We start from the raw sequence: 25,961 nt of genomic DNA, 5'->3' as shown, positions 1-25,961 counted from the left end.
ATCTACATTTTTCACCCACTTCACAGGGATAAATTGTTTAATCATAACAAGCTTTTCTATTAATCTGGTATATTTTCCAGAAGCAACCAAACATCCCCCTTTAATGTAAAAACACCCTTAAACTTCGCTTGGTCTTTGGTTTTTGAACTACAATATAGAACAATAACAAAATAAAGAAAAAAAGTCTTTAGCTTTAAAGGGGCATCCGGTCTCTCAGAACCTTTGCTCCATAACTATAGGAAAATCCTTTGATTAGTCCAGTGTATTAAAACTTGGAACACCGCCTTCACTTAGCCATAGTTAATTGCTTAACAGTGTAACATTTTCATTCTTTAAGGAGGTAAATGGTGTTTCTCATAAGATCCACAATTAGGAAGTTAATACATAAGTAAGTCACTGAAATGACGTTTCTCATCCACTCTTGGGAAAGATCAAGTTGGAAGCTACTTAATCTCATTCTGTGGAGTAGGGAAACCAAGTCAGCCCCCTTTCTTGAGCTTCCATTAAGTTTGGTGTAAGGCAGCGGTCCCCAACCGTTTTGGCACCACGACCGGTTTCGTGGAAGGCAATTTTTCCACAGACCGGGGTGGGGGGATGGTTCCGGCAGTAACGCGAGTGATGAGGAGCGATGGGCGGAAGCAGACGCAGCTTCGCTCGGCTCCCCAACCACTCACCTCCTGCTGTGCGGCCAGGTTCCTAACAGGCCACGGACTGGTATGGGTCCGCGGGCCCGGGGTTGCGGCCCCCTGGTGTAAGGTGGCTTGAAATAAAATAAAATCTGGTTTTGTCAAAAGCAAACTTTTAAAAACAGCTGGGAGAGAAAGTCTGCTGTGCTTCATTTTAAACTCTGAACAGTAGTGCTAATGAAAAAAATATGCACCTAGGATTGGACCACGCTGTAAATCTGGCAGGCCACAATAAAAATTAATACACACAATCGCCAACATTTTCTCAGAAAACGTCTCGAAATAACGTCTGAATGCACATCTGCTAACTATTTGACACTCATTTCCCAGGACTTTAGTTCTATTAGGGGGGCTGTTGACTTACGGGGCACCCTTCGGACCATCTGCTGCAGGCTGCAAGCCAAGATGGCACTGGGTGCCTCCATTAATTCCACACTTATGCTCAGCAAATTATCTCTGCGGAGGACCAGCCTGCAGTCCAGATGGATGCTGAATTAGTCAACCTCTTGGAGCTGCTGATAGATTTACATCCAGAGTTCTGCTGGGCTATTATTTTCCCTCATCCCTTCAGCAAACAGAGTTTTGCAAAAAAAAAAGTAATTTGAGACTCAGTATTCTGCCTTCTCCATAGCTGTGATTTTTTTCCATCCAAATGCGTCATATATTCCGCCTTCACGCATCTTTGCATAACGGATGGCTCTGCCTGGACTGCATTCCTCCATCTCACCGGCAATCACTGAGGCAGCTTCTGAATCCTAAGAATGTACCCATTTGCTAACCAAGTTGAGTGTAAAATGACTCGTCAACGCAAGCATGAGGAAAGGTTTTCTTCTCCACAGTACAGATTAATGACTATATGCAGGGGTTTACTTCTACACTAATTAGCATAAATTGGGTACTGAACATCAGTCCCAGACACTGGGCTAAGCCCTTGTATTAGCTCGTTTGATCCTCAACACCTCCCCACGCAGTAAACACAGTTATTACCCCCATGTTGCAGATGAAGGAGGTACAGAGAGGTCCTGTCAATTCCCAGATTCGCGCAGCAAGCAGGCTGCAGACCCAGGATTCCCACCCCGCCGGCCTCACTCCGGGCTCGCTCTGACTCCCCTCGAGACAGGGGCTGTGCGCTGGGGAAGTAGCGCGGAGACAGTAAGTTACACGTGGCGGCGTCGGTTTGCCGTGGCCAGAGGTGTAACTCCTCTCGAAGGATCAAAGGCTCGGCCCGCGACGCTGGAGGTGGGGACAGGGACACAGAGGGGGGTAGGAGTCCAAAAGGCCGTCGCCTCGCTACGGAAAAAGCCGGATCGCGCGGTGCGCTTCCTTCCTTTCGCCGGCCCCGCGACTCTCGGCGCGCGGGCGCCTCCTCCGGAGCCAAGGGCGTGGGCGTCTCCATGGGGCATTTTAGGAAACCCAATCCAACGCCCCAGCACGTGAAGGCATAGCCTTCCAGCAGGCGCCCCACATGTTGGACTGGCTAAACACCTCCAACATTCTCCAGAGGCCGGCAGCCACCAAAGTGAGACTTTCCTGGCTAAGCCTGAGTTATTTTCCAGCGTCTAAAATACTTGAACAAAGACGGCTGGAAATTAAAACAATATTTTGGTGAATTTACTTTAAAGTAGTTAAAAAGAAAACTTTCCAAGGGTCACTACGGTCTAAACATCCCTAAATAAGATTCTCAAGAGAGTCAACGTTGATTTTGGACTTGTATGGTGAAGGACAGCAAGTACCGAGCCCGGAACGGTCCTCGAAGGGAAGAGAGTAGAAAGAAGATCGCGCCGCGACCCTCAGAGCCAGAGGCCACCGCCTGGGACTTAGAAAAGAACAGAAGGGCCGCCAGCGCAGCTGGGCAGGAAGCCAACGGGTCCTGCGACCCCGGACCGGCCCTGCGCCCCCAGCCCGGGCGGGAAGTTATTGTGGGTTTCACTTCATCAGTCACGGTCGCCTTCCAGCCCGCAGCCCTTCCCGGAGCCCACCGGGCGTGCCAGCCCGCGGCCCCCAGGGGGCATTACCCGAGATTAAGACCTCCCTCCCCGAACTACGACCCTTGTTTTCCCCACACTCCACCTCCTCCACTCCAAGAAACTCGGGCGACTCGGTTCCGAGCCTCCTCGGAAAGCGCTGCAAAAGCACAGAACGTCAGGCACCGACTTGACAAGGCAGGGTGACATTTCCTCCGCGGCGGGTCCCCTCCGCAGCTGGCTCTTGCGGCCGGCCTGACGGCAAGGCACAAGTCTAGCTTACGTGTTAGGATCATGGTGTCCGGCTTCTCTCTGCACATCAAGTGCGGCGGGGGACGGCGGGCGCGCAGTGGGGAAATCGAGGCAGCCCCACGCAGCTCGGCTCCGGCGCCCGGACCCACGGCGGCACCCGAGACGCGCGACCCAGCGGTCCTCAGCGCATCCTTACTCGCCACTCCGGAAAGAACTTGGTGTCTGCCCGAGATCGAAAAGGGAGAGCGCTCAGGGAGCTGGGCGAGGAGCCCGGGAGCGCTGGCTTCCCGGGAGTACGGCCATGGCCAGGACCAGAGCGAAGCGCCCTCGCACTAGCCGCTGGAGCGCTCTGCCTCCCGCGTAGCCAACCGGCCGCGCCCTCCCGCAGCGCCCACCCCTGAGTGGAGGGACCAGGCCCTGCGCGTCGCCTCCCCGCTGCCAGGGTAGCCAGCAGCAGCCTCTCTCAGGCCTCAGGCCCCACCCCGCTCTCCCGGCCCCGCCCCACCTCGAGTTCAGACACCTCCCCTCCCCTCCTCCCTGCGGCCCGGCTTGCCCGCCGCCGCCTCAGGCAGTTCCGTGGCCCCGCTCCTCCTCCGCCAGGGTCTGGAATGCTTTCCTCCGGCCTGCGAGTCTGCCGGGGGAAGCCCCTAAAATTCTCCCAACTATTGGCAAGACAAAGGCTGGACCCAGAAAGCATTTACTTGCTGGGGAGGTCTGGGCTCCACGCTGGGACACCACGCACTTTCCCCCTCATCTTTTTCTTGGTAGCTTTGCACACTTTTTTTTTTTTTTAACCTCTGTTATTCTGCCTTTCCTCCTGATGGGAACCGCATAAATTCCTGGGAACGGAGGCGAAGTGGGGAGGTAGGGGTGAGTCAGTGTTTCACCATGTGTAAAATGGGGAGAAGAGGACCTGTCCCTGGGACATTCATCATTCATTGCTAAGGTGCACAGGGGTACAGAGCAAAAGTAAATAACTGACACTGTGGTAGAGAGGGACAACTTATACTCAGCACGTGCTGACTCTGCAGTGTGCAGTCAGAACCAGTGTTTTCCAAACCAAGGCCCTTGGGCCACAACCCAGTGCAGCTCCTGGAACTGGTTGAGTGGACTCTAGACTGCAGAATTAGAATCTCTGATGTTGAGAACCTGCATTTTTTACAAGCCCTCAGGTGATTCTGGTGCACTTTAATTTGAGGACCCCTGATATAAAAGGAAGCCTCATTTTAAAAGATCACAATTGACTATAATCTTTGTAAGATTTTTAAAAACTCAGACCAGGATTGCATGAAAATTTCCTTTGGGGCTAATTGATGCTTTCTGCCTATTACCGCTGCGCAAAGAAAACTACTAACCTAAACTCATTCATTCAACAAATATATCCAGAGCATTTATTTACTGTGTGCCAAACACTGTTCTAGGCTCTGGAGATATAGCAGGGAACAAAAAATATAAACATCCCTTCCCTTCTGGAGTTTACTTCCTAGTGGGGAAGATGCACAATAAACAAATAAATGAAATATATATAGTGTCTTAGATGGAGATATATAAAGGGTAGGGGATATGGAAGCTTGGAGCAGAGTCTTTTTAAGTGGGGTTAAATACAAATGGGAGAATTTAGTCTCTTGATTATAGTTTAAAATGTATTGATTTCATAGCTGTGTCTTAGTTGACATATGCAAGACTCTTTTCCACCCCATTTTTTCAAAAACAAAATAAAAACACTCATTTCACCACTGACTTCCTAATTTACCCAAACCAGAATTGGGCTCTGAAGAGTGGCATCTCTGGAGGGCAAGGGCTTCCTTTACTTCACAGGTATTTCCAGGGCTTTTACCTACTTAGAACTGCTGGGGACACCAAAATAAGCAAGGGCAGGCCCACCTCTGCCTGCTCAGAGTTTAATCTGCTGAGGAAGCAACAGGGGCTTGTGAAAAAGAGGTGCTGTGAGGGCCCCAGGAAGTGGGGACCTGACCTGACCCAGAAAGACAAGAAGAGGGAGCTTCCCTCTGAAACTCGTAAGCTGGAGGAACTGTCAAAACACCCACAGTGGGCTTCCCTGGTGGCACAGTGGTTGAGAGTCCGCCTGCCGATGCAGGGGACATGGGTTCGTGCCCCAGTCCGGGAAGATCCCACATGCCGCGGAGCGGCTGGGCCCATGAGCCATGGCCGCTGAGCCTGCGCGTCCGGAGCCTGTGCTCTGCAACGGGAGAGGCCACAACAGTGAGAGGCCCGCGTACCGCAAAACAAAACAAAACAAACAAAAAAAAACACCCACAGTTGCCAGCAAGGGGGAATGTGATTCAGGGGATACTGGAAAAGTAAAGGCAAGAACTTTCAATTCCCTGCATGACTGTGTTGAGGAGTTTTAAAAATCCTTAACAGCAATAAACAGTGAGAAGCCACTGTAAAGGAAGAAGGCATCCCAGGATCAGATTTGCATTTTGAAATCTTCATTCAGGCTGCAGTGCGTACTTCGAACTTAGGAAATAGGAGTATACCACCTAAACTTCTCTTATACACTAACTTCCCTTATTTATTAACAATCCAAACCTCAAAGTTATAGATATTCTAAGCATCTCCTCCAAAGCATATCAATTCTCAGAATAAATTCTTAATATGTATTATTAGCTGGGTGAAGTTGTGTTTTTTTTTTTTGCGGTATGCGGGCCTCTCACTGTTGTGGCCTCTCCCGCTGCGAAGCACAGGCTCCGGACGCGCAGGCTCAGCGGCCATGGCTCACAGGCCCAGCTGCTCTGCGGCATGTGGGATCTTCCCGGACCGGGGCACGAACCCGTGTCCCCTGCATTGGCAGGCGGACTCTCAACCACTGCGCCACCGGGGAAGCCCTGAAGTTGTGTTTTAAGTGAATTGGGTTTCTAGGAGTCTGTGCAATATTGATGTACCACCTGCCACTAAGTATTCATCTTTCCAGAATAGAACCTGCTAATCTTTTTGTCTCTTCTTGTTCAAACCTCATTCCTTTTTCCTTGATCACTGATGTTGTCTCCTCTGGATCTTCTCTCATTTCATTCCCTCTCTCTGGAGGTTTGTGAGATATGGATTGCTCATCACCTAGTAGTATTAATAATTCCCGACACATTTTCCTTGGTGATGCATTGGTCTGCATTTGACCTTCCCTGAATCTCATCATTTTCTTCCATTCTTTGGTTTATTGACACAGCCTGTGACCTGGGCCAAATCCCAAATTTTATTTTTTAAATTCTTACTCCTGTTAGAAATGGACATGCTACATTTTGAAAACTGCTACACTTGTAGAATATGGTTGAAAGCAGGACTTTTGGAACAGGCCACTTATCAGCTGTGTGATGAGTATATTATTTAGCCTCCCAAACTTCGGTTTCTTCATCTTTGAAAAAAGAGGTTTAAACAGTGCATATCTCATGAGGTTTTTAATGAGGATTGAAAAAGCTCATGAACATTAGTGCTTGGCACATAATAAGCACTCGACAAGGCTAGACATTATTATTATATATTACTAAGTGTGCACATCAAACTAAGCCATGCAATTAGTATTTAAATAATCATCTAGGAGAAGATGAAAACAAAACAAGACCTTGACTTCGACCTTTGTGAATCTGAGGAGCCTTTACAAACTGGGGGAAGGAAGAAGTGAAAAGTCATTAAGAGTTAAACAGTGGTCCTTTCCAGATGAAAGAGGGTCCCCAGGACAGAGCAGAGTCCTTCCTCTCCACGTAACCTTCAACTCATCACCCATGGTGTCATTTGTCTGTCATTGGAAGATGCCATTAGACTGGGTTTGTTAGCTGATGCATGACATGAGATTTGGGTATTGAAACACTGGACTGTAAGAGGCAGAGATTAATGTAGCACATTTCCCAGCCTGCAGTATATATGGTCTTCTGGTACCCCTTCAATACATGAGAATAAAAAGCTGTCACAAATTACACCAAGTTTTGTTGCTACCGTTGTTGCTGCTGTTAAGTATTTGCTCTCAATGGAGGTTAAAACAAACAACAGAAAAAGCTTTGACATGAGGACCTGCGCTGCTGCTGTTCACTTCCTGCCATGCTGTCCTCAGTTGGAGCATCAGTTTCAGGAAGCTATTCACAGGGATAGCTGTGCCCTGTCATCTACATGGATGTTTCCACATTCAAGTGTTGTATTACCAAGGCCACAAAAATCACAGAGCGAACTCCTAAGCTGCATGACAGAAGGCTGGGTGGCTAAGTGGGCTACTCTCTGGTTCCTACTCTATTTTAATGATTACTATTAGATATCATTGATATTGTCCAAGGGCATTTGTCCTCTTACATTTTTTCCCACATTTTTTCCATTAAAGAAAAAAGAATAAAACTTAGGTGTCTACAGGCACTCAGGCAGGTAATGCTGGCGAGGGAAGCAAGTCACAGTGGGATGGTGAAAAGTGAGGAACCCAGAAGCCCTCCAAGAAGCACTGCCACTCAGGCTCACTTGGTTGTTGGCTGTGTTAACACAGCAACCCATTGTTCTGGGTTTAGAGATTGTTTTTCAAGAGTCCATAGATTTCTAAATTTTTATACCACACGTCCCAGTTTTTAGATGCTGGCACTAATTAAAAAAAAATTGAAACACATGCCAAGTAATTTCAACTTTGGGCTTCATTTAGCCCTGGGGCAACTAGTTTAAACCTCTGCTCTAGTGATAGGAGCCAAGCAATCTCTTTGGAAATTTATTTCTCTCCCATAGGAACTAAAAGGCTGATGCTTGGAAAATGTAATATAATTTGTGTTCAATGGAGCATTGTGAAATGAGTGCAGAAAATAGTTTTTATTTGTAATGTTCGAAGGAAATATGACAAATAGTAGAAAGTTGTTAAAATAATTTGTAAACAGTATCCAATTCAGAGAAATAATTAAATTTGAAATTTAATGGTTGTGCTTAAAACATTCATTTATGGTTAAGCTTCCATGAACCAAGTCTGGGTTCTTTCCCCACCATCTACCCTGGTATTTAGCCTTTTCAAAAATATCTGAAACCCAGATGCCAGGGGTGTAGGATGGTGAAAGAGGAGAAAAAGCAAGGGTTTAGGAGGTGAGATAAATTAGCCTTCTTTTAATTCTACCTAGAATAGCTCTCTTATTCAGTCAGACCTTTTTTTGACTACATCTTTTGAACAAGTGAAGTTAAAAATATGGGGAAGGTTAACTTAATCTGTCAGTGATAGTTTTAGTTCAGAGCGGGGAGTCCCTTGTTCCTGCATAAATGTGATATAAATCTACTTTCTGAATAATCACTTAAGCCCCAAATACGATCTAGCCTGGCACAGAACTTTTATCATTCAACAACAATTTATTAAATCCTAGAAAGGCAGTGTGCTGATGAAACAAAATTGAACAGGAATAAATAAATCCTGGGATGTCATGTAGAGCATAGTAACTATAGTTAATAACACCGTATTGCATATTTGAAAGTTGCTAAGAGGGTAGATCTTAAAAGCTCTAACCATAAGAAAGAAAATTTTTTGCAATGATGTGTGGTGATGGATGTTAATTAGACTTATTCTAGACTTACTGTGGTGATCATTTTGCAATATATACATATATTGAATCGTTACGTTTTACACCTGAAACGAATGTAATGTTATATGTCAATTATATCTCAATTAAAAAAAAAAAACTTCGGCAAATGACAAAAAAAAAGAATATAAAAAGAGGGCTTGGAGAAGAAAGCTCTTAGGTAGAAAGTAGAAATAGATACAGTTCTGTCATAGTTCACTGGTGGGTCGGACATAATCCTGATTTGGTAAATCAGTGGGCATGCTTTCCTGAGATAATTGCAATATTTACAGTAGAATCTCCTTTGAAAGGTATTTCATTTAATAGCTTAGATAGCTGATCAGCCCAAGGCTTCACAGCTCAAAATGAAAGAGAAGGGACCCCAGGACACCTAGTCAGTGCCTCTGCCACCTCCAACTGCCATCTGAGCTTCACCAAGGACTGCTCTGAGTCTTTCAAGTGGCTTCTGACAACACAAATGTCAGGTCAGAGAAAAGTAAAAATCGCGATCCTTTTTGAATCCACAAAAGAAACTGGGCTACTTTCCCACTGAATTAGTCAATTTTAATGGCATGCTTTTGATTCTTTGTTTATTCTGACATTATCCTCAATTGTACAGTTTTTTTTTTTTAGTCTGTAGCACATAATTTATTGAAAGCTGAGGATGGACAACATTATTTTATAAGAACTAATAATATTTAATATTTTGCTTTCTTATTATTTAACTTTTATGATTATAAAATATTTATTGTTAAAAAGTTTAGGAAGTAGGGAAAATATAAAGAAAGAAACAAAACTCATAATCACACTACCAGAGACAACTGCAGATGATTTACATTTTTATGTCTCTCTTCTCAGTCTTTTTTTAAAAAGTAAATAAATAAATTTATTTATTTATTTTTGGCTGCGTTGGGTCTTCGTTGCTGCACACGGGCTTTCTCTAGTTGTGGCAAGCGGGGGCTACTCTTTATTGCGGCGCGCGGGCTTCTCATTGCAGTGGCTTTTTTCTCGTTGTGGAGCACGGTCTCTAGGCACGCGGGCTTTAGTAGTTGTGGCACGCAGGCTCAGTAGTTGTGGCTCGCCGGCTCTAGAACGCAGGCTCAGTAGCTGTGGCGCACGGGCTTAGTTGCTCCAGCAGCATGTGGGATCTTACCAGACCAGGGCTCGAATCCGTGTCCCCTGCATTGGTAGGAGGATTCTTAACCACTGCGTCACCAGGGAAGCCCTCAGTCCGTTTTTTAGGACAGATACTTTTATTGTACAGCATTGGGATCATAGAATATATTGTTTGTAATATTTTATTGCACTTAAAATATTGCTGTATTGAAGAATAGAGGTTTTTATAGTGCTTCAGATACCTTCTTATGGATACGCAACAAATAAGTTAAATGTTGAACTTTAAATTTTTCACCATTTTTCCTTTAGTGAACATCCTTGTATAATAAATTTTAAAGAGCAAGAAAGGTAATTTCCGGGACTTCCCAGGTGGCGCAGTGGTTAAGAATCCGCCTGCCAATGCAGGGAACACGGGTTCAAGCCCTGTTCCAGGAAGATCCCACATGCCGTAGAGCAACTAAGCACGTGTGCCACAACTACTGAGCCTGCACGCCACAACTACTGAAGCCCGTGTGCCACAACTACTGAAGCCTGCGTGCCTAGAGCCCGTGTTCTGCAGCAAGAGAAGCCACCACAATAAGAAGCCTGTGCAACGCAACAAAGAGTAGCACCCGCTCACTGCAACTAGAGAAAGCCCGCGCGCAGCAGCGAAGACCCAACACAGCCAAAAATAAATACATTTTAAAAAGAAATTAAAAAAAAAAGAATGATAATTTCCTTAGGCAAATTCACTTACTTTGACTTAAGAGGTCAAAGGGTATTAGGACATTTGATATATATTTCTGAACTAGAAAGTAATTACCTATTTTACATTTTTACCAGTGTTTGAATGTACCTATTTCTCTTCATGTTAAGTATTGCCAGCATTATAATTTCCATTTCTTTTGCTAATTTAATAAGCAAAAATATATTATCTCATTATTGTTTAAGTCTATGTTTGAATACTAAATGGGATAAATTTATTTTAATCATTTTTATGTGTACATTTCAATGGCATTAAGTACATTTATACCATCGTGTAGCTATCACCACTATCCATCTCCAAAACTTTTTCATCTTCCCCAGCTGAAGCTCTGTTTCTATTTAATAATAATTCCCCATTCTTCTCTTCCCCAGCCCCTGGTAACCACTGTTCTTCTTGCTGTCTCTAGGAATTTAACTATTCTATGTATCTCATATAACTGGAATCATACAGTATTTGTCCTTTTGTGTCCATTCCTTTTGTTATACTGGTTGAGTATTTTCATATTTATTAACCAGTGGTGATTTTAGGATTTGCCTATTTAATCTCATAACATTTTTTTGATGAAGCATTTTGTCTTTTCTTAGCAATATTAACCATTTGTCATTTATTATAAAAATATTTTTACTAGTTTGTTATCTGCCTTTTAAGCTTGTTTATTTATGATATTAAAAAATTAACAAGATTCAAACAAAATTCAAAGATCTTATTTGTTTTTTTTAATGATTAACTCGGTAGTTTTCTCTATGTGGTTTGAAGCCAAAAATGCTAAGACAAAAAATCAATTTGCAAAACAAGGTCACTTAACAGGTAGGATTTTTTGCTTTAGTTATAGGTTTCATTATTTACTCAAAGAAATATTCTAGGTGTCTTATTTGATTTTTCTATCTACTCTGGCATCACATACAGGTGCCGTATATAGAGTAAGCCCTCCGTAAAGATTGCAAAAGGCTGGCAGGGTCAGTGTAAAAGTTGGAGACCTAGGGGCATTGAGTTTCCATAGTTTTGAAAATCTGTGTGAAATCACTCATGAGTTTGTTTTTACTAAGGAGATGTTTTGTGTTCACTTGAGTTGTAATGTGTTGCTTTTCTTCATAGCAGATTGGGTCCTAAAATAAAAATACTATGGCATGGGTTTGGGCAACTGCCTGAAAAATAATAAACAATTCTCTTTCTCAGCTGCTAATACAGCATGTTGGCCATTATAGTGTTATTTCTGGAAACCCCTACACAGCTTCAGATCATCAACTTACTTTAATGGCCAACAGGAGAATGAAGCCACAGTAAGTTGTCAAGCTTGGCTTTTCATGAATAACTAATTCAGTCAATTACCTCTCATGGATTCAGCTGAATTAAGCCGTACTGGGGGGAACTGCAAGGCACCAACTTAGACATTTTAAAAATAGCCCTGGCAATAAGAATCATGAAGTGTGAAAGACTGGCGATTGAAGATTTATCAGAAGACAGAGTAGCTTGGCTCTCCTGTACAAATATTCTACTGTTGGACTCACAGCTACTTCTGTGCTGATTATTGTTATCTTTTTGATGGGTTGACAAAACAAACGTATAATAAAGGTAAATTTCATAACTGAGTTTTCCGGGTCTGAGTTAGAAAAATGAATCTTTGAGGGTCCGTAAGTCCATGCATGTGTAGAAGAAAGAATGCTGATATAAATCATGTTCCTGACCTGGTCACACATACTGTCAGTGACCTTGAGTTGCTCACATAATAATATCGCTTGTTCCTTGGTTTATTTTTAAAATTAGATATATTAGATATATATGATATATCAGTATTATACTTTATTACATATAAATAAAAATAGATATAATTTATATGACAAAACAAGGATACTGGATCATTTAGCTAAGGATTTTAGATTGAAGACATAATATAATTTGGAGGTAAACATTATCACAGGTAAGGTATTTAACTCAGAGAGGTTACTTAGTAGCTTGCTTGATTTCACACTGCTAATAACTGAGGAAGCAAGGACTTGAATCTGGGTCCCTCTGCTATGATAATCATGACCAGGGCTTTAAAGTCAAACTATGTGAGCTTGGAGCAGGATTTCAGGTCTCGCCTTTCCTAGAACGTAAAATGAGGGGATTGGACCAGATGTTCTCTCCGGTCCCCTCAGCCATCTATAGGTTCTCGTTTGTCCTGATTTACAGTGTAAACCTGAACTTATATTCACATTCATTTCCTTGTATAGGGCTCTAACATATCCAACCTTCAAAAACTCTACTAATTAAAAAAAATGGTGGAAAGGAAGAAGCATCCACTCTGTCGGCCACCATGCCTCATACCAATTCAAAACAGAACACGGTGGGCTTCCCTGGTGGCGCAGTGGTCGGGAGTCCGCCTGCCGATGCAGAGGACATGGGTTCGTGCCCCGGTCCGGAAGGATCCCACATGCCGCAGAGCGGCTGGCCCCGTGAGCCATGGCCACTGAGCCTGCGCGTCCGGAGCCTGTGCTCTGCAACGGGAGAGGCCACGGCAGTGAGAGGCCCGCGTACCACAAAAATAAAATAAAATAATAATAATAACAAAACAGAACATGGTGCCCCACTGAGCAGACTGAGGTGGTGCCCCACTGAGCAGACTGAGATGCAAATCCCAGGGCTGCATCTGCTGTGTTAGAACTCTTTTCCCATGAGAGCTGGTTTCTCTAATTTAAAAAAATTAGAATGATAATTTCTGGGACTTCCCCGGTGGAGCAATGGTTAAGAATCCGCCTGCCTGTTCTCGGAAATCCAGAAGTAAAGCTTTTCTCTTTCTTGGACAACTCTCTTGACTATCACTGAGGCCTCACGAGGTATGTGGTGTGGTCCCTATACTTGCTCATGAAATTCAGGCCATGCAGTTTAGTTTGGTAGACTTTCAAGGCACTGCACCCAAATGACCTTCTTAAAAACGACCTCTTCCTTTTCCGTTTCTTCTGTGTCATTGCTCTAATTTGCCAATCATATTTTGATTTTAATCTTCCCATCCAGATTTTTATTTTTATTTTTTTTTAAGATTTATTATTTATTTATTTTACTTTAGTTTTATTTTTGGCTGCGTCGGGTCTTAGTTGCAGCAATCAGGATCTTCGTTGAGGTATGTGGGATCTTATGTTGCGGCACACGGGCTCCAGGGTGCGTGGGCGCTGTAGTTTGTGGCACACACAGGCTCTCTAGTTGAGGAACGCGAAATCAGTAGTTGTGATGCGTGGGCTTAATTGCCCCATGGCATGTGGGATCTTAGTTCCCTGACCAGGGATCAAACACGCATCCCCTGCGTTGTAAGGCGGATTCTTTACCACTGGACCACCAGGGAAGTCCCCCACCCGGAGTTTTAAATGGAATGTTTCTATTTGTGTGATTTCTTTCACACTTTTCACTAAGAGTAATTTTCCACTTTTCATACACTTAGTCACTCTTCTAAAGTTATTCTCCCTTCCAAGAAACCTATTGTGATTATTATAAAAGAATACAAAACCACCATCCCAAACTATTACTGATAGAATATTTTGGACCCATGCCTTTCCTCACAGTGACACAAACAGTTTTAAAACAACTACCAAACAAATAAAAAGATGACAATGCGTGTGCTGGCTGTCTTGTTTTTATGCACTACAACCTGCTACATCTGAGCCGTTATCTAATCTGTTTGGTATGTAACAATACTCTTTATTTGCATAGTACTCTTAAATATAAATTTCATTTCCCATAACATTCAGTAACTGAGCAAGGTATTTTGTTGTATTTTCTTCTTATCTTTTTCTTCTCTCACCTTCCTTCTCCCACCTCCCAAACATGTTTTTTCCCTTTTATAGCCCAACTATTTTACATTCTGGAAAAGGCAAAACTATGAAAACAGTAAAAAGATCAGTAGTTGCCAGGGGATAGAAGGGAGGGAGGAATGAGCAGGTGAAGTATAGAAGACTTTTAGGGCGATAAAACTACTCTGTTTGATACTATAATGGTGGATACATATCATCAAACATTTGTCTAAACCCATGGTATGTACAACACTGAGAGTGAACCCCAATGTTAACTATGGACACTGGGTGATAATGATGTGTCAGTGTAGGTTCGTCAGTTGCAATAAAGGTACCACTCTGGTGAAGGGTGTGGATAAAGGGGGAGGCTATACATGTGGGGAGGGGTTGGAGTTATATGAGAAATCTCTTCCCCTTCCTCTCAATTTTATTGTGACCCTACATCTGCTGGAAAATATAAAGCCTATTAAAAAATATAAAAGAGGCTTTAGGTGAACATGGAATATCAAATGATAAGGTCACACATAAGTGTTTTGGTGTCCCAGAAGAAGTGAATATAGAGAATGGAGCACAGAGGCAATGTCTGAGTTCATAGCGACTGAGGATTTTTCAGGACTGATGAAAGACATGAATTCATAAGCACAGGAGGCACACAGTATACCAAGCAGAATAAATAGAAAGAAATCCACACCCAGACACCATTTAGTGAACCTACAGAATAGTATAAGAAGAAGCAATCTTAAAAGCACTTGAGAGAAAAGAGAGGTCACCTACAGAAAATGGCAATTAGGTTGATGGCATACTTCATGACAGCAAAAATGCAAGTCAGAGAACACTGGAATATGTTCAAGGTGAGAAACACACAGCGAGAAAGAGAGAGAGAAGTTAACTTTGAAGTATGTGCCCAGAAAAACAACCTTTTAAGAATGAAGATAAAAAACATTTTCAGATAAATAAGAATAGAGGCAGTTAACAACGAATACAACTTTACTAATGGAGATTTGGAAAGATATACTCAAAGAAAAGAGGGGGCTTCCCTGGTGGCGCAGTGGTTGAGAGTCAGCCTGCCGATGCAGGGGACACGGGTTCGTGCCCCGGTCCAGGAAGATCCCACATGCCGCGGAGCGGCTGGGCCCGTGAGCCATAGCCGCTGAGCCTGCGCGTCCAAAGCCTGTTGCTCCGCAACGGGAGAGGCCACAACAGGGAGAGGCCCGCGTACCGCAAAAAAAAAAAAAAAAAGGAAAATGACCTTAAAATCTGAGATTCAAGAAAGAATGGAGAGCAAAGAAAATGCTAAAATGCAGGTAAACTGGGAAAAAAACCCTTCTATGGAAAATAAAAATATTATTATTAATAATAACAAGTTTAATTTGTGGATCTTAAAAAAAGACAATTCTAGAGACAACAATAAGTCAGGAAGGAATAACTGGAGTAGAGTATTCTAAGGTCCTTGTGTGTATTTACTGAGTATGCGTAGCAAAATTTCAAGAACAATCTCTAGATTAGAAATGGTCCATTACTTCTAAATTAGTATAGGGAAAAACTGGAATATGAAAACAAAGATTTTTAAATGTTTTGAGGCAAAAAAAGGCAGAGCATAAAGACATAGGAGAGAGCAGGTCAAATGAAAAACACAAAATAAGGGGGCATATGTGTTCAAATATGTCAGTATTTATCAGTAATAATAATAATAAATATAAACGGTCTCAAGTTGCCACTTAAAAGCTGAAACTTATAGATTACACTGGTCTCCTAAAAATAAAAATCCAGCTATATATTGTTTATTTGAGCTACATTAAAAATTTTGGGACATGGAAAGGCTTAAAGTAAAAGCATAGAAAAGAATATACCAACCAAATACTAAGCAAAAAAAAAATTAGGGGAGCTACATAAATAGAAATAAAAGGCTTTAATCCAAAAAGGACTATAAATGGTGAAGAGTTACTGCATAGCACTAAAGAGCTCATTTAATGAGGAAAATAAAGTGATTCTGAAGTTGCGTGCCTCTAATAAAATAACCTCAAAATTTACAAAGCAAATATTGGTAGAATTAGAGGGAGAAACTGACAAATATCATATTGGTGAGAGATTTCAACAGACTTGAAACCTATTCTGGATAGGTTGAGCAGACAAAAAAAAAAAAGTAAAATAAGAAAGTTTTAATAACTACATATAGATATATCTGTACCCATCAATAAGAACATATACATTCTGAACACTGCAATATTAAGATCAAACAAGCAAAACAAAACCACTGACCATATAAATACTAAGCCATAATGCAAATCTCACATTTTAAAGAAGTGGTATCATATCAACTCCTGTGGTGGTTTTAAAACATGCCACAAAATCTTTTGCAATCCTCTCATCAAATGATGGAATCAGTGTCTCCTCTCCTGGAACCCAGGCAGTTCTTGTGACCTTCAATGACTAGAATGTGGCACAAGGGCTTCTGCTTTACTTCCAAGGTGGGTTAGAGAAGGTCATGTAGCTTCAGCAAATTTTTCTTGGACAGTTGCTCCCTCTGGAGTCTTCCACATAAGAAGTTTGGCTACCCTGAGTCCCTAGAGCCTCCAAATGGAAAGGCCAGAGAGTGAGAGATGCCAGAGGAAATCCAGCTGTTTCAGCCCACAGCTGTTTTGAGTTTTCCCAGCCCAGGCACCAGTCATGTGAATGGAGATCCTAATTCCAGCTACCATCTGACTGCAACTGCCCGACAGACCCTGAGGAATGCCTAGCTGAGCCCAGTCAACTCCCAGATCCATGAGGAAAATGCATAAGTGATTGCCGTTATTCTATGCCCCTGTCTTGGGATACATTGTTATACAGAAATAGATAACCAGGACAGCCACATTCTCTGGCCAAAATGCAATTAAGTTAGAAATCAGTAATGTCAATATATATTTTAAATATTTTTACTTATAATTTAAAAAACTACTAAATATCTCATGATTCAAGAAGAAATTATACTAAAACAATTTAATACTGAATGATAGTGAAAGTAATGCATATTTAAAAATGTGAAATATAATGGAAACCAGTATTTGATGAAATATATAGCTAAATTATTTATATTAGCAAAGAAGAAAGGCTAAATATTAATTAAGCACCCAGTTTAATTTTTTATTTAATAAATTTATTTATTTTATTTTATTTTTGGCTGCGTTGGGTGTTCGTTGTTGCGCACAGGCTTTCTCTAGTTGCAGCGAGCAGGGGTCTACTCTTCGTTGCGGTGCACAGGCTTCCCATTGCAGTGGCTTCTCTTGTTGCAGAGCATGGGATCTAGGTGCATGGGTTTCAGTAGTTGCGGCACGCGGGCTCAGTAGTTGTGGCTTGTGGGCTCAGTAGTTGCCATGCGAGGGCTCTAGAGAGCAGGCTCAGTAGTTGTGTTGCACAGGGCATAGTTGCTCTGTGGCATGTGGGATCTTCCCGGACCAGGGCTCGAACCCGTGTCCCCTTTATTGGCAGGCGGGTTCTTAACCACTGCACCACCAGGGAAGTCCCAAGCACCCAGTTTATAAAAAGAACAAAAGAATGAACTCAAAGAAGGCAAAACAAAGGAATTAATAAAGAAAAGAGCACAAATTAATCAAATTAGAAGATATGAAAGGCACGGAAAACAAATAGTGAATAAACACATGACAAAATGCTTAAAGTAGTTAGCAATAAAAAAATGCAAGTCAAGACCATAATTAGCTACCACTTTACATATACTAGATTTACAATGGAAAAGTCTGGCAATGCCAAGTGTTGGAAAGATGAGAACCCATATATATTGCTGGTTCAACCTCCTAGGAAAGCAATTTTACATTCATTTTAAAGCTGAATACTGACTATGCTATGATCCAGTAATTCTTCTGCTCTGAGATTTGTTCCCTAGAGAAACTCTTGCATCTGTGCATCTAGAAAATTCAAGAATGCTTACAGTAACATTGTATTAGGAAAAGCTGGGAATAAGCTAAATGTCCATCAACTGGAGAAGAGATCTTTTAAAATGGCATATTTATACAGTGGAATATTACACAGCAGTGAAGACAAGTGAGCCATAGCTACATGCAACAACATGGACAAATCTTTGAAACAATGTTGGGTAGAATACCAACATTAAGAATAAAGTGCTTACATGGTAAAAAAATTTCATAAAATATGAAGGGACTAATAAATTCAGCATTCGGGACTGTGATAGCCTCTGGAGTAAGGCAAGGAGATGAGCTAGGGAAGAGTGTATGGGTAGCTTTAACAGGAAAGGTAATTCTAGTTATTCAGTTGGGTTTTGGGTTAGTGGCTGCTATATTATTATACTTTATATTCATATATATTTTCTTGTTGGTATTAAATATTATGTAACTAAGATTTTAAAAGTGAAATAATCCTGGAGAAAGTTTGCTTATTATAATGATAAGAAAATCACCTTTAGAGTCAAGGTCCAGATTTGAATCCTGAAAGTGCCATTTATTTGCTGCTTTACCTTAGAAAAGTTACTTTATTTTCAAATCTTATTTTCCTTATCCATGACATGGCAATAATAATACCTCCTTTGGTAGTTGCGAGGATTGACATAGATTATGTTTATAAAGGGCTCAACATTTACTTATATATGAACTTATTAAGAAATAGGAACTGAAACCTTAACTCAAAATCTGTTTTGGGGGTATCTGTGTGTGTGTGTTTTATCTGTTCAAGCTTCTCAACCTACTATGATATTATTGTACTAGTTATCCTCTGTTGTAGTGTTATTATTGAAAAGTTCCAGAACTAGTGAATTAGTGATACTGAAAATAAAAACCATTAACTTTATAATATCTGAATTTATGTCATTCAGAGCAATCCCCTACACCTATTTCCTCCTTTTACCTTCATTTGCATTATGAAAAGGTAAATAATATTAATAATAACGATAATGATAATAGTAGTAACAGTAATTTGACTCTGTAAAGGAACATCTACTTTCCAACGTTAAAATTTATTCCTATTACATAGCGTCTAAGACATGGGACTTGCATGCATGTTTATTTCAGTTCTATGTTATTTTAAAAAAAATGTGTCATATTTCTATTGCTCATACTATTAGAATGTTTAAAGTTGGGAGGATAAAGTCCAAGATAGGGTTATGGAAAGGTTTCTAATACTCCTTAGCCCAGAGATCCAGAGGGAAAAGCAAACCGGGAAATTGAATCTGGAAGTGACAGGACATTCCTGGTTAGTTTTGACTTAACCTGGTCCTAATCTAGCCCTGCTCCGAAATGACACTTTGAAATCTGAATTGAATTTAGAAAGAATGAAAGAACACAATCAATGTGGTATAAATTTTAAATCTCTCTGGGATGATCAGTCTCATGCTAGGCGAAATGAGGGCAAGAGCTTTTATTAACATCCTCTAAACAGTGTTAAATATGAATCTGCCAGCTCGCAATTTATATATTTTTTTCTTTATTTGTCTCGTAGGGTGGGTTTGCGTGTCTGTGTCTAGGAGCTACACTTCAGTCAAAAAAAAGTTTTTCCTCATGAGGTTATAATAGAAACTGAACACATCAGTCGAATCTCTGGGATTCTTGCTCAGAACTGAGCTTTTAAATAACAATCTCAGTCTCCTGGGGGAGTGAGAGATCTAACCAAAAACCCTGACCTAAATAAATCTCCAGGGCAGAACTGAAGAATGGCAAATTTAGGGAAGCTAAATTAGTATGCAGGGATTTTCTTTTCCCCTTTTCAAAATGAATGTAGTGCTTCTTGGTATTAACAGCTTTGTGACCCAAGTTGTTCTATCCACACAGCTTTTATTCCATCACCAACCTCAAATCTTGAAATCAGAAACGGAAGTTCTTTCATGCTGATTTTCAGATCCTGTGGCTCATGCTGACAATGCTTCATCTGGATATTCCACAATTAGGAAGAGGCAGGAGCCTTTACCTGAAAATTACATGTGTGAAGGAGCAGATCTACTGCAACTGAGGCTAACGTTTAAATGGCGTTTGCTGGGACCCTCTGTGACTGAGAAAAGGAGGGTGTCAGGGATGCAGCACATCCAACTTAGGTTCCTAGGCCACTAACAGCCAAGCAGGGACTATAAGGAGAAACTTCAACTAAACCCTGAGTATGTGTGTTTGTGTGCAGGTGACATGATACATAAATGGGGCACACACACGCTGGCGTTTCTTCATAAAGGACTTAAGAGGGTTTTTCCTAAAGACTTAACCTTAAGCTTTTAGCCCTGATGCTCTCATTTCTCACTCTTCCAGGCATTTCCTGGAGAGCAAACACCCAGTTTGATCAGTAATAATGCGAATAATATTTTTTTATGATGCTGATTGGAAATCTCTCAGCAGAAACAAAGTACAGAAGGCACAGTCTTAATTCCTAGTCTCCTGACAAAGCTTAACTCAAACAAACTTTCAAAGCCCCTCCATTTGCACTTCCTCATTCATATCCCACCCAGGAATCAAGCTCTTTTTTCCCTAGCTTCTTGCTTATATATGAACCCTATTGTTTTCCTTTAATTGCCCTGAAATTCCAAAACAGTGCAACTAAGCTGACCCATTACGGTCTAAGCATTAATAATCGCCTCCTTTCCTACTCCCAGAACTCGCTCTGAAACAATCTCTTTCTTTCCTAGGGACAAACTATCTGACTCAACTTCTTCTCTTGCCTCCTAGCCCTTTATTGAGGCAAAGACCAGATGACTGTTAGTTCGTAAAAATATTCATATTTGTCCTCTCTCCGTCTACTCCTCACCTCGTTCTACACAATCTGATCTGTGTCCTGCTTCCTGGCTCTATGCGGACCCAACTACAACTTCACTCTCCCCAGACAAACACAGACAACAGTAATGTTACTCTAGTGCTCTTTGATGGTGGATGACTTTTTCCTGCATCTTCAGAAAGGCAAAGAGATATGTAAACTCGGTCAGCCTTCCCACCAGCTGGAAGAACATCTGTAAGTAGGAAGGAATGAGATATAAACAAACTTACATTCCAACTGGCTGGGGCTGGAATAAAACAGGTGACTGTGAGGCCAAAGGCTCCATTAACAGTCACCAGGGTCATCGGGCCTCTTGTTTGCACTTGGTTTGGGAAGGCTTGCCTAAGTGAATTACTCGAAAAGTCTGAAATTGAGACTCCATGCTGGTGGTAACCACAACGCTTGTTTATAGAACTCTTCCAAAGGATGTAACAGGCATTTCCCAAGATCTGTCAGCACTGGGCCAGGATTAGATCAGCATTTGTCTCTGAAGGGTGTAGTATTGGCCATAAGACCAACACCACCTAAATGTCTTTTGCAGTCTGGGGTGTATACATGTATGTACAGTAAGTCCCCTGCATATGAACCTTCAAGTTGTGAACTTTCAAAGATGTGAGCGTGCGTTTGCATGTCCAATCACGTAAGTTAGTTCACGTGTCTGGCGTACACTGTCACGTGCGTGCATCCTCTACAAGTGGTTGTGCTTTTGTGTACTTTACTGTACAGGACTGTATAGAGTGCAGTAGGACAGTATCTTTATAAACAGTACTGAATCCAGCAAGGAACCAGAACCTGTGCCATCAATGTCTGGCGTGAGTGAAACTGCAGCTCGACCTCTATCTCCTATTGCTGACGATCCTTCAGCTCTACCATCTCCCCCCTCCTCTCCCTCCCCCAGTCAGTAACTCTTCTTGCCTGTTCACTCGATGCCAGCCCCTGTGTGCCAGCTGTTGTACTGCTGTACTTTTCAAGGTACTGGACTGTAAGATTAAAAACGTTTTCTGTATTTTTTTTGTGTTTGTTTTTTATGTATTATTTGTGTGAATAGAATTATAAACCTATTACATTACAGTACTATATAGCCGAATGTGTTAGTTGGGTACTTAGGCTGACTTTGTTGGACTTACGAACAAACTGGACTTACAAATGTGCTCTTGGAACAGAGCTCGTTTGTATGTAGGGGAATTTGTGTGTGTGTGTGTGTGTGTGTGTGTGTGTGTGTATGTGTGTGAATATATATCCCCCCAACCCTCTTAGCAGCTTAAGAGAAACATATAGGAAAGACAGGACTATGGGTTGGGTCTGGGGAGGATCTTCTTTTATTACACACCATCTATTTTCAACAAACATTTTTTTTTAGTTAGAAAAAGTTTAATTAATGAGTGTTTTCTTTTAAAATTCATCTCACCCTAAATGTAATCAAGGAGTCATAACCAAGGAGAACTGACAGAGAATAATAATTGTAATGGCTTGTCCAGCAGGCCCAATTATTCCTTTAAAGGTATGTTTCTTTCTTCTAATTACATTAGACAGTGATTGGAAGGATGGTAACTAATAATAAGGGTTTCATTGTCTCTCTTTTTTTCTTTGTCGCCCCTACCCTAATGACTTACTGTATGGTACTTTACAAGGAGCTCTGGAGGAACCCTGGTGTGGAACCCTGGTCATGTGGCTCACTGAGACAGACATGAGATTGTCAGACACAGGACTGGCTGTAAACGAAAGGAGCCTGGGATGGCTTTAATATCCTGTGAGACAGAAGCATGACAGATTAGTGGGGAGCTCCTTCCTTCTCAGGAAACCAGGCCTCTGGCTATAGCTTTGTCTTAGCTCAGTCTTAGATCTTTATAAACACTTTCCCCTGAACTTTAAAGGACCCATGCTTTTCAGTAATAGTTTAATGCCCATGAAACAAAAACTCAGATAAAGGGTTCAAGCATAAAATCATATTGAAAGGTCTGATTTCTCAAGATACTTTCTATAAACTCAGACTTCACATCCAGAAAAAGATTTCAATAGCGAACTTTTTCACTAGAGAAAACGCCAGCCTTAAAAATGCTTGAGCCTTGGTACATGATTTTGAATCTCAATCGTTTTAAAGAAATACAAAAACTTGCTCCACTAGGGACTGGTAGTCAAGGCCCTCTGTTAAGAGTCCTGGATAAGGGATGTTTAAAGATGGAGCAAGGCGGTTGTGAGGTAATAACTAGAATTCCAGGGGTTGGAATCATATGATGACGAAATATCCAGGGAAGATGAATTGTAGAGAGGGGAATGTGAATCCTTATAAAACACAGATGAAGATCTGTGGGTATATGTCTGACACAAAAAAAGACTTGAATATATAAAAACAAGCACATGATATTTACTTGGGGAGACTCAATATTTACATGTCAGCTCTCCCTTAATTAATCCATCAATTTAATGAAGTACCAATAAAAACAACAACTGTATGTTTTAAGAGTAATGATCACTAATATGTATTGCATGTTATGTCAAGTACTTTGTACTTTCTGAGTGTTACATTTCTTAAATAGTTCAATCCCTCAATAATCTTATGATTATTCGTTTCCTTATTTTATAAATGAAGAATTTAGGCAGAGTTTAAGCAACTTGCCTAAGGTCACACAGCCAGTAAGCAGTAGAACTGAGATTCTTAACCCAAGGGTTCAGGCTCTAGAACTTAACTGTCATCCATACTTTCAAGTCAATGGAACTGAATAGTGAGTCTAGAAATTGACTCAAATACAGGAATTTAGATGGTATTAAATGTAGCACTTCATAACATGGGAGGAAAAGATGGATGATCATTCAATACCTAAAGTTGAGGCACCTAAGTAGTCATCTGGAAACAAATAAAGTTGAACCCTAGCCCACTCTTTACTCCAAAGTATTTTTCAAATGTATCGAAGATTTTAAAATGTAAAATGAAAAGAAAACCATCTGAAGAAAATCCGGGTGACTGAATGATAGGAGTCAGGGGAAGACGCTTAAATTTTATACTATTGGCATTTATTGTCCATTAAAATTAATTACTTTAAAAGAGAAAGAAAAGAAAGTGGTAGGGCTGCCTAACTGTGTGTGTGTGTGTGTGTGTGTGTGTGTGTGCGTGTGTGTGTGTGGTGTGTATTAATGCTAGTGCTATTCAGACCTGCTCCTGAAGGAATAGATCTCTGGAGGTTTACCCAGAAAAAGCTGACGGTGTAATAATAAGTAATAGTCTTGTGTCTATTCCTATGGGATGTTATAGATGGCTCACTTTTTATACTTTCTTATTAATTGAACAGGATGAACTTTTCCTCCAGGTTATGGAATACAGTGTGTGAGTTGCTTTGACCGAGAGACAGTGCTAGAATTTGAGGCATGCTTTGGAGAAGTGCGGTGCCTATAAAAAGTGGCAATTATGCCAGATTTTCTGCAGTATATACATCCTGGTCCCCAAGACGCACTCTCAAACGGCAGATAGTAGTCAGTCATTGCTCACCATGGTTGACAAGTCTGTGTGCTTTTCCTGACAGGCACTAATCATTCTTTTGGGTTCATTTGCAAGTTTTTCGGATAGAACACAACAATTCTGAGTTTATAAATATATATCCAAAAGAAATGACTCAGTAAACTTGATGGGTTTTAATGATGTCTCAAATAAACCTTAATTAAAGCATCTTCATTTAATGAAGTTACAGGTTGTTCTTGGTAAAGGAAGCAACGGTTTTAATTTGCATGGGATACGGAGGCAGCAGTGAGAAACAAGCTGAACTGTTCCCAGATATCAGTTTTTTAAAAATCGGATTGATTGTAAGCTCTGATATGAAATGAAATGAATGTTGTATCTTTATTATGTGTAAGAAATGGCTGTATGCAACCACTTGGGGCCTCTTCATCAATTATCTGAAAAGCTTCTGCCATTTTTGCTGTGGGGAATTAGCTGGTAAGAGGAATTTGCTTTAAGCTTATGACCTAATAATGAGGCTTGGAACTATGGGGCACTACACACTCAGGAATTTTCCTTCCCGCTCTGTTGCCTTTGTACATTTTCCCTCTGCTGGGAATGTTCTGTTCTCTGCTTTAACATTTTTAAAATTAATTCTTTATTACACAGTTACACATACAGAGTGTGGAAAAAATAAACAATACAGATGATCAACAAAGAAAAATATAGAGAAGTAAGCACTATTAATATTTTAATACGTAGATAAGGAAACCCTATTACATTGTATCAATCTCTTTTCTGCAAATTGAAAAAACGTGCATATACTATACGCTCCCATTTAGAAAATCAAATACAGAATCAAGTGAACTCAAAAGTGAAACTCCCCCATTATTGAGGTAGCTAATATGGTTATTCAAATAATTTTCTATGCAATTACTAGTATATTTTATATATTCTCTCTATATTTACATAAACACATTATTTTTTGTTCACAAATTTCTATGTGAACTGTTCCACAACGTGCTTAAAAATATATACATGTATATAATGTACATGTCTTCATGTCAATCGATATAGATGTACCCAATTTCTTTTAAAGTTTGTATAGAATTCTGTTATATGGCTATATCCTAATCATTTAACTAGCCCTCTGTTGATGACCATCCCTAACGTACTGTACCCAGTTTTTACTGCTACAACCCTGCTTCAGTAACTATTCCAGTGCTTGTGAGACTATGCGGTCGAACATCAACATTTTTAGTCTTAGAATCTTAAATACTATAATTATAATAGATGTCCTAGTTTATAAACTATTTCAGTTTTAAACTTTTAATCTACTTATATGTTACAGAAAAAACATGTTCACCAAAATCAGATAATTTCAATGCTTCAGTAGGTACCCTAAAATATTGTGATAAATGCTTTCAATTAAAGTTATGTATTCTAATCTTTGTTTAATAAGTTTCCCTGTATTTTAAATTATGTTGTTTACTGTACTAATTTGTAATTTGAAGGCCCTCATAATAACTTTTTGAAAATCTTGCTAATTTAGGGTTACTCCTTATTTGAGATCTCCTGCTAAATAATACTTATGGATGAAAACTCAATAAAGGTATCATTTAATAGTTCGCATGAGTAATAAAAGAACCCAGGGCTGCAGGTCAGTAGTAATTTTATCTGAATATATTAACTGTAAGCCAAAATGTCTATAATGGAATTTGAAACCTCCTAACTAGTTTTTGTTTGA

General features: G+C 40.8%; 1 protein-coding gene across 2 annotated transcripts in view; it reads right to left on the bottom strand.

Annotated features, from left to right (window-relative positions):
- Positions 1-25,961, bottom strand: part of DLC1 (DLC1 Rho GTPase activating protein) — a 402,099-nt gene that overhangs the window by 41,904 nt on the left and 334,234 nt on the right. Inside the window, exon 1 of one of the 2 annotated variants that reach the window (XM_022571110.2) lies at positions 2,934-3,732. The exons of the other annotated variant lie outside the window; for it this stretch is intronic. Within the exon in view, the coding sequence (XP_022426818.2) occupies positions 2,934-2,970 (37 nt within the window). The 5' untranslated portion in view covers positions 2,971-3,732. Of the gene's footprint in view, positions 1-2,933; positions 3,733-25,961 lie in introns of those variants that run through there. 2 annotated transcript variants of the gene reach the window in all.

Source organism: Delphinapterus leucas, chromosome 21 (genome assembly GCF_059928025.1).
Source record: "Delphinapterus leucas isolate spDelLeu-1000000601 "Yukka" chromosome 21, BTC_Dleu_Yukka2, whole genome shotgun sequence".
NCBI classification, from domain to species: Eukaryota; Metazoa; Chordata; class Mammalia; order Artiodactyla; family Monodontidae; genus Delphinapterus; species Delphinapterus leucas.
The sequence above is the reverse complement of the archived record's forward strand: the minus strand, read 5'-3'. Positions and strand labels throughout refer to the sequence as shown.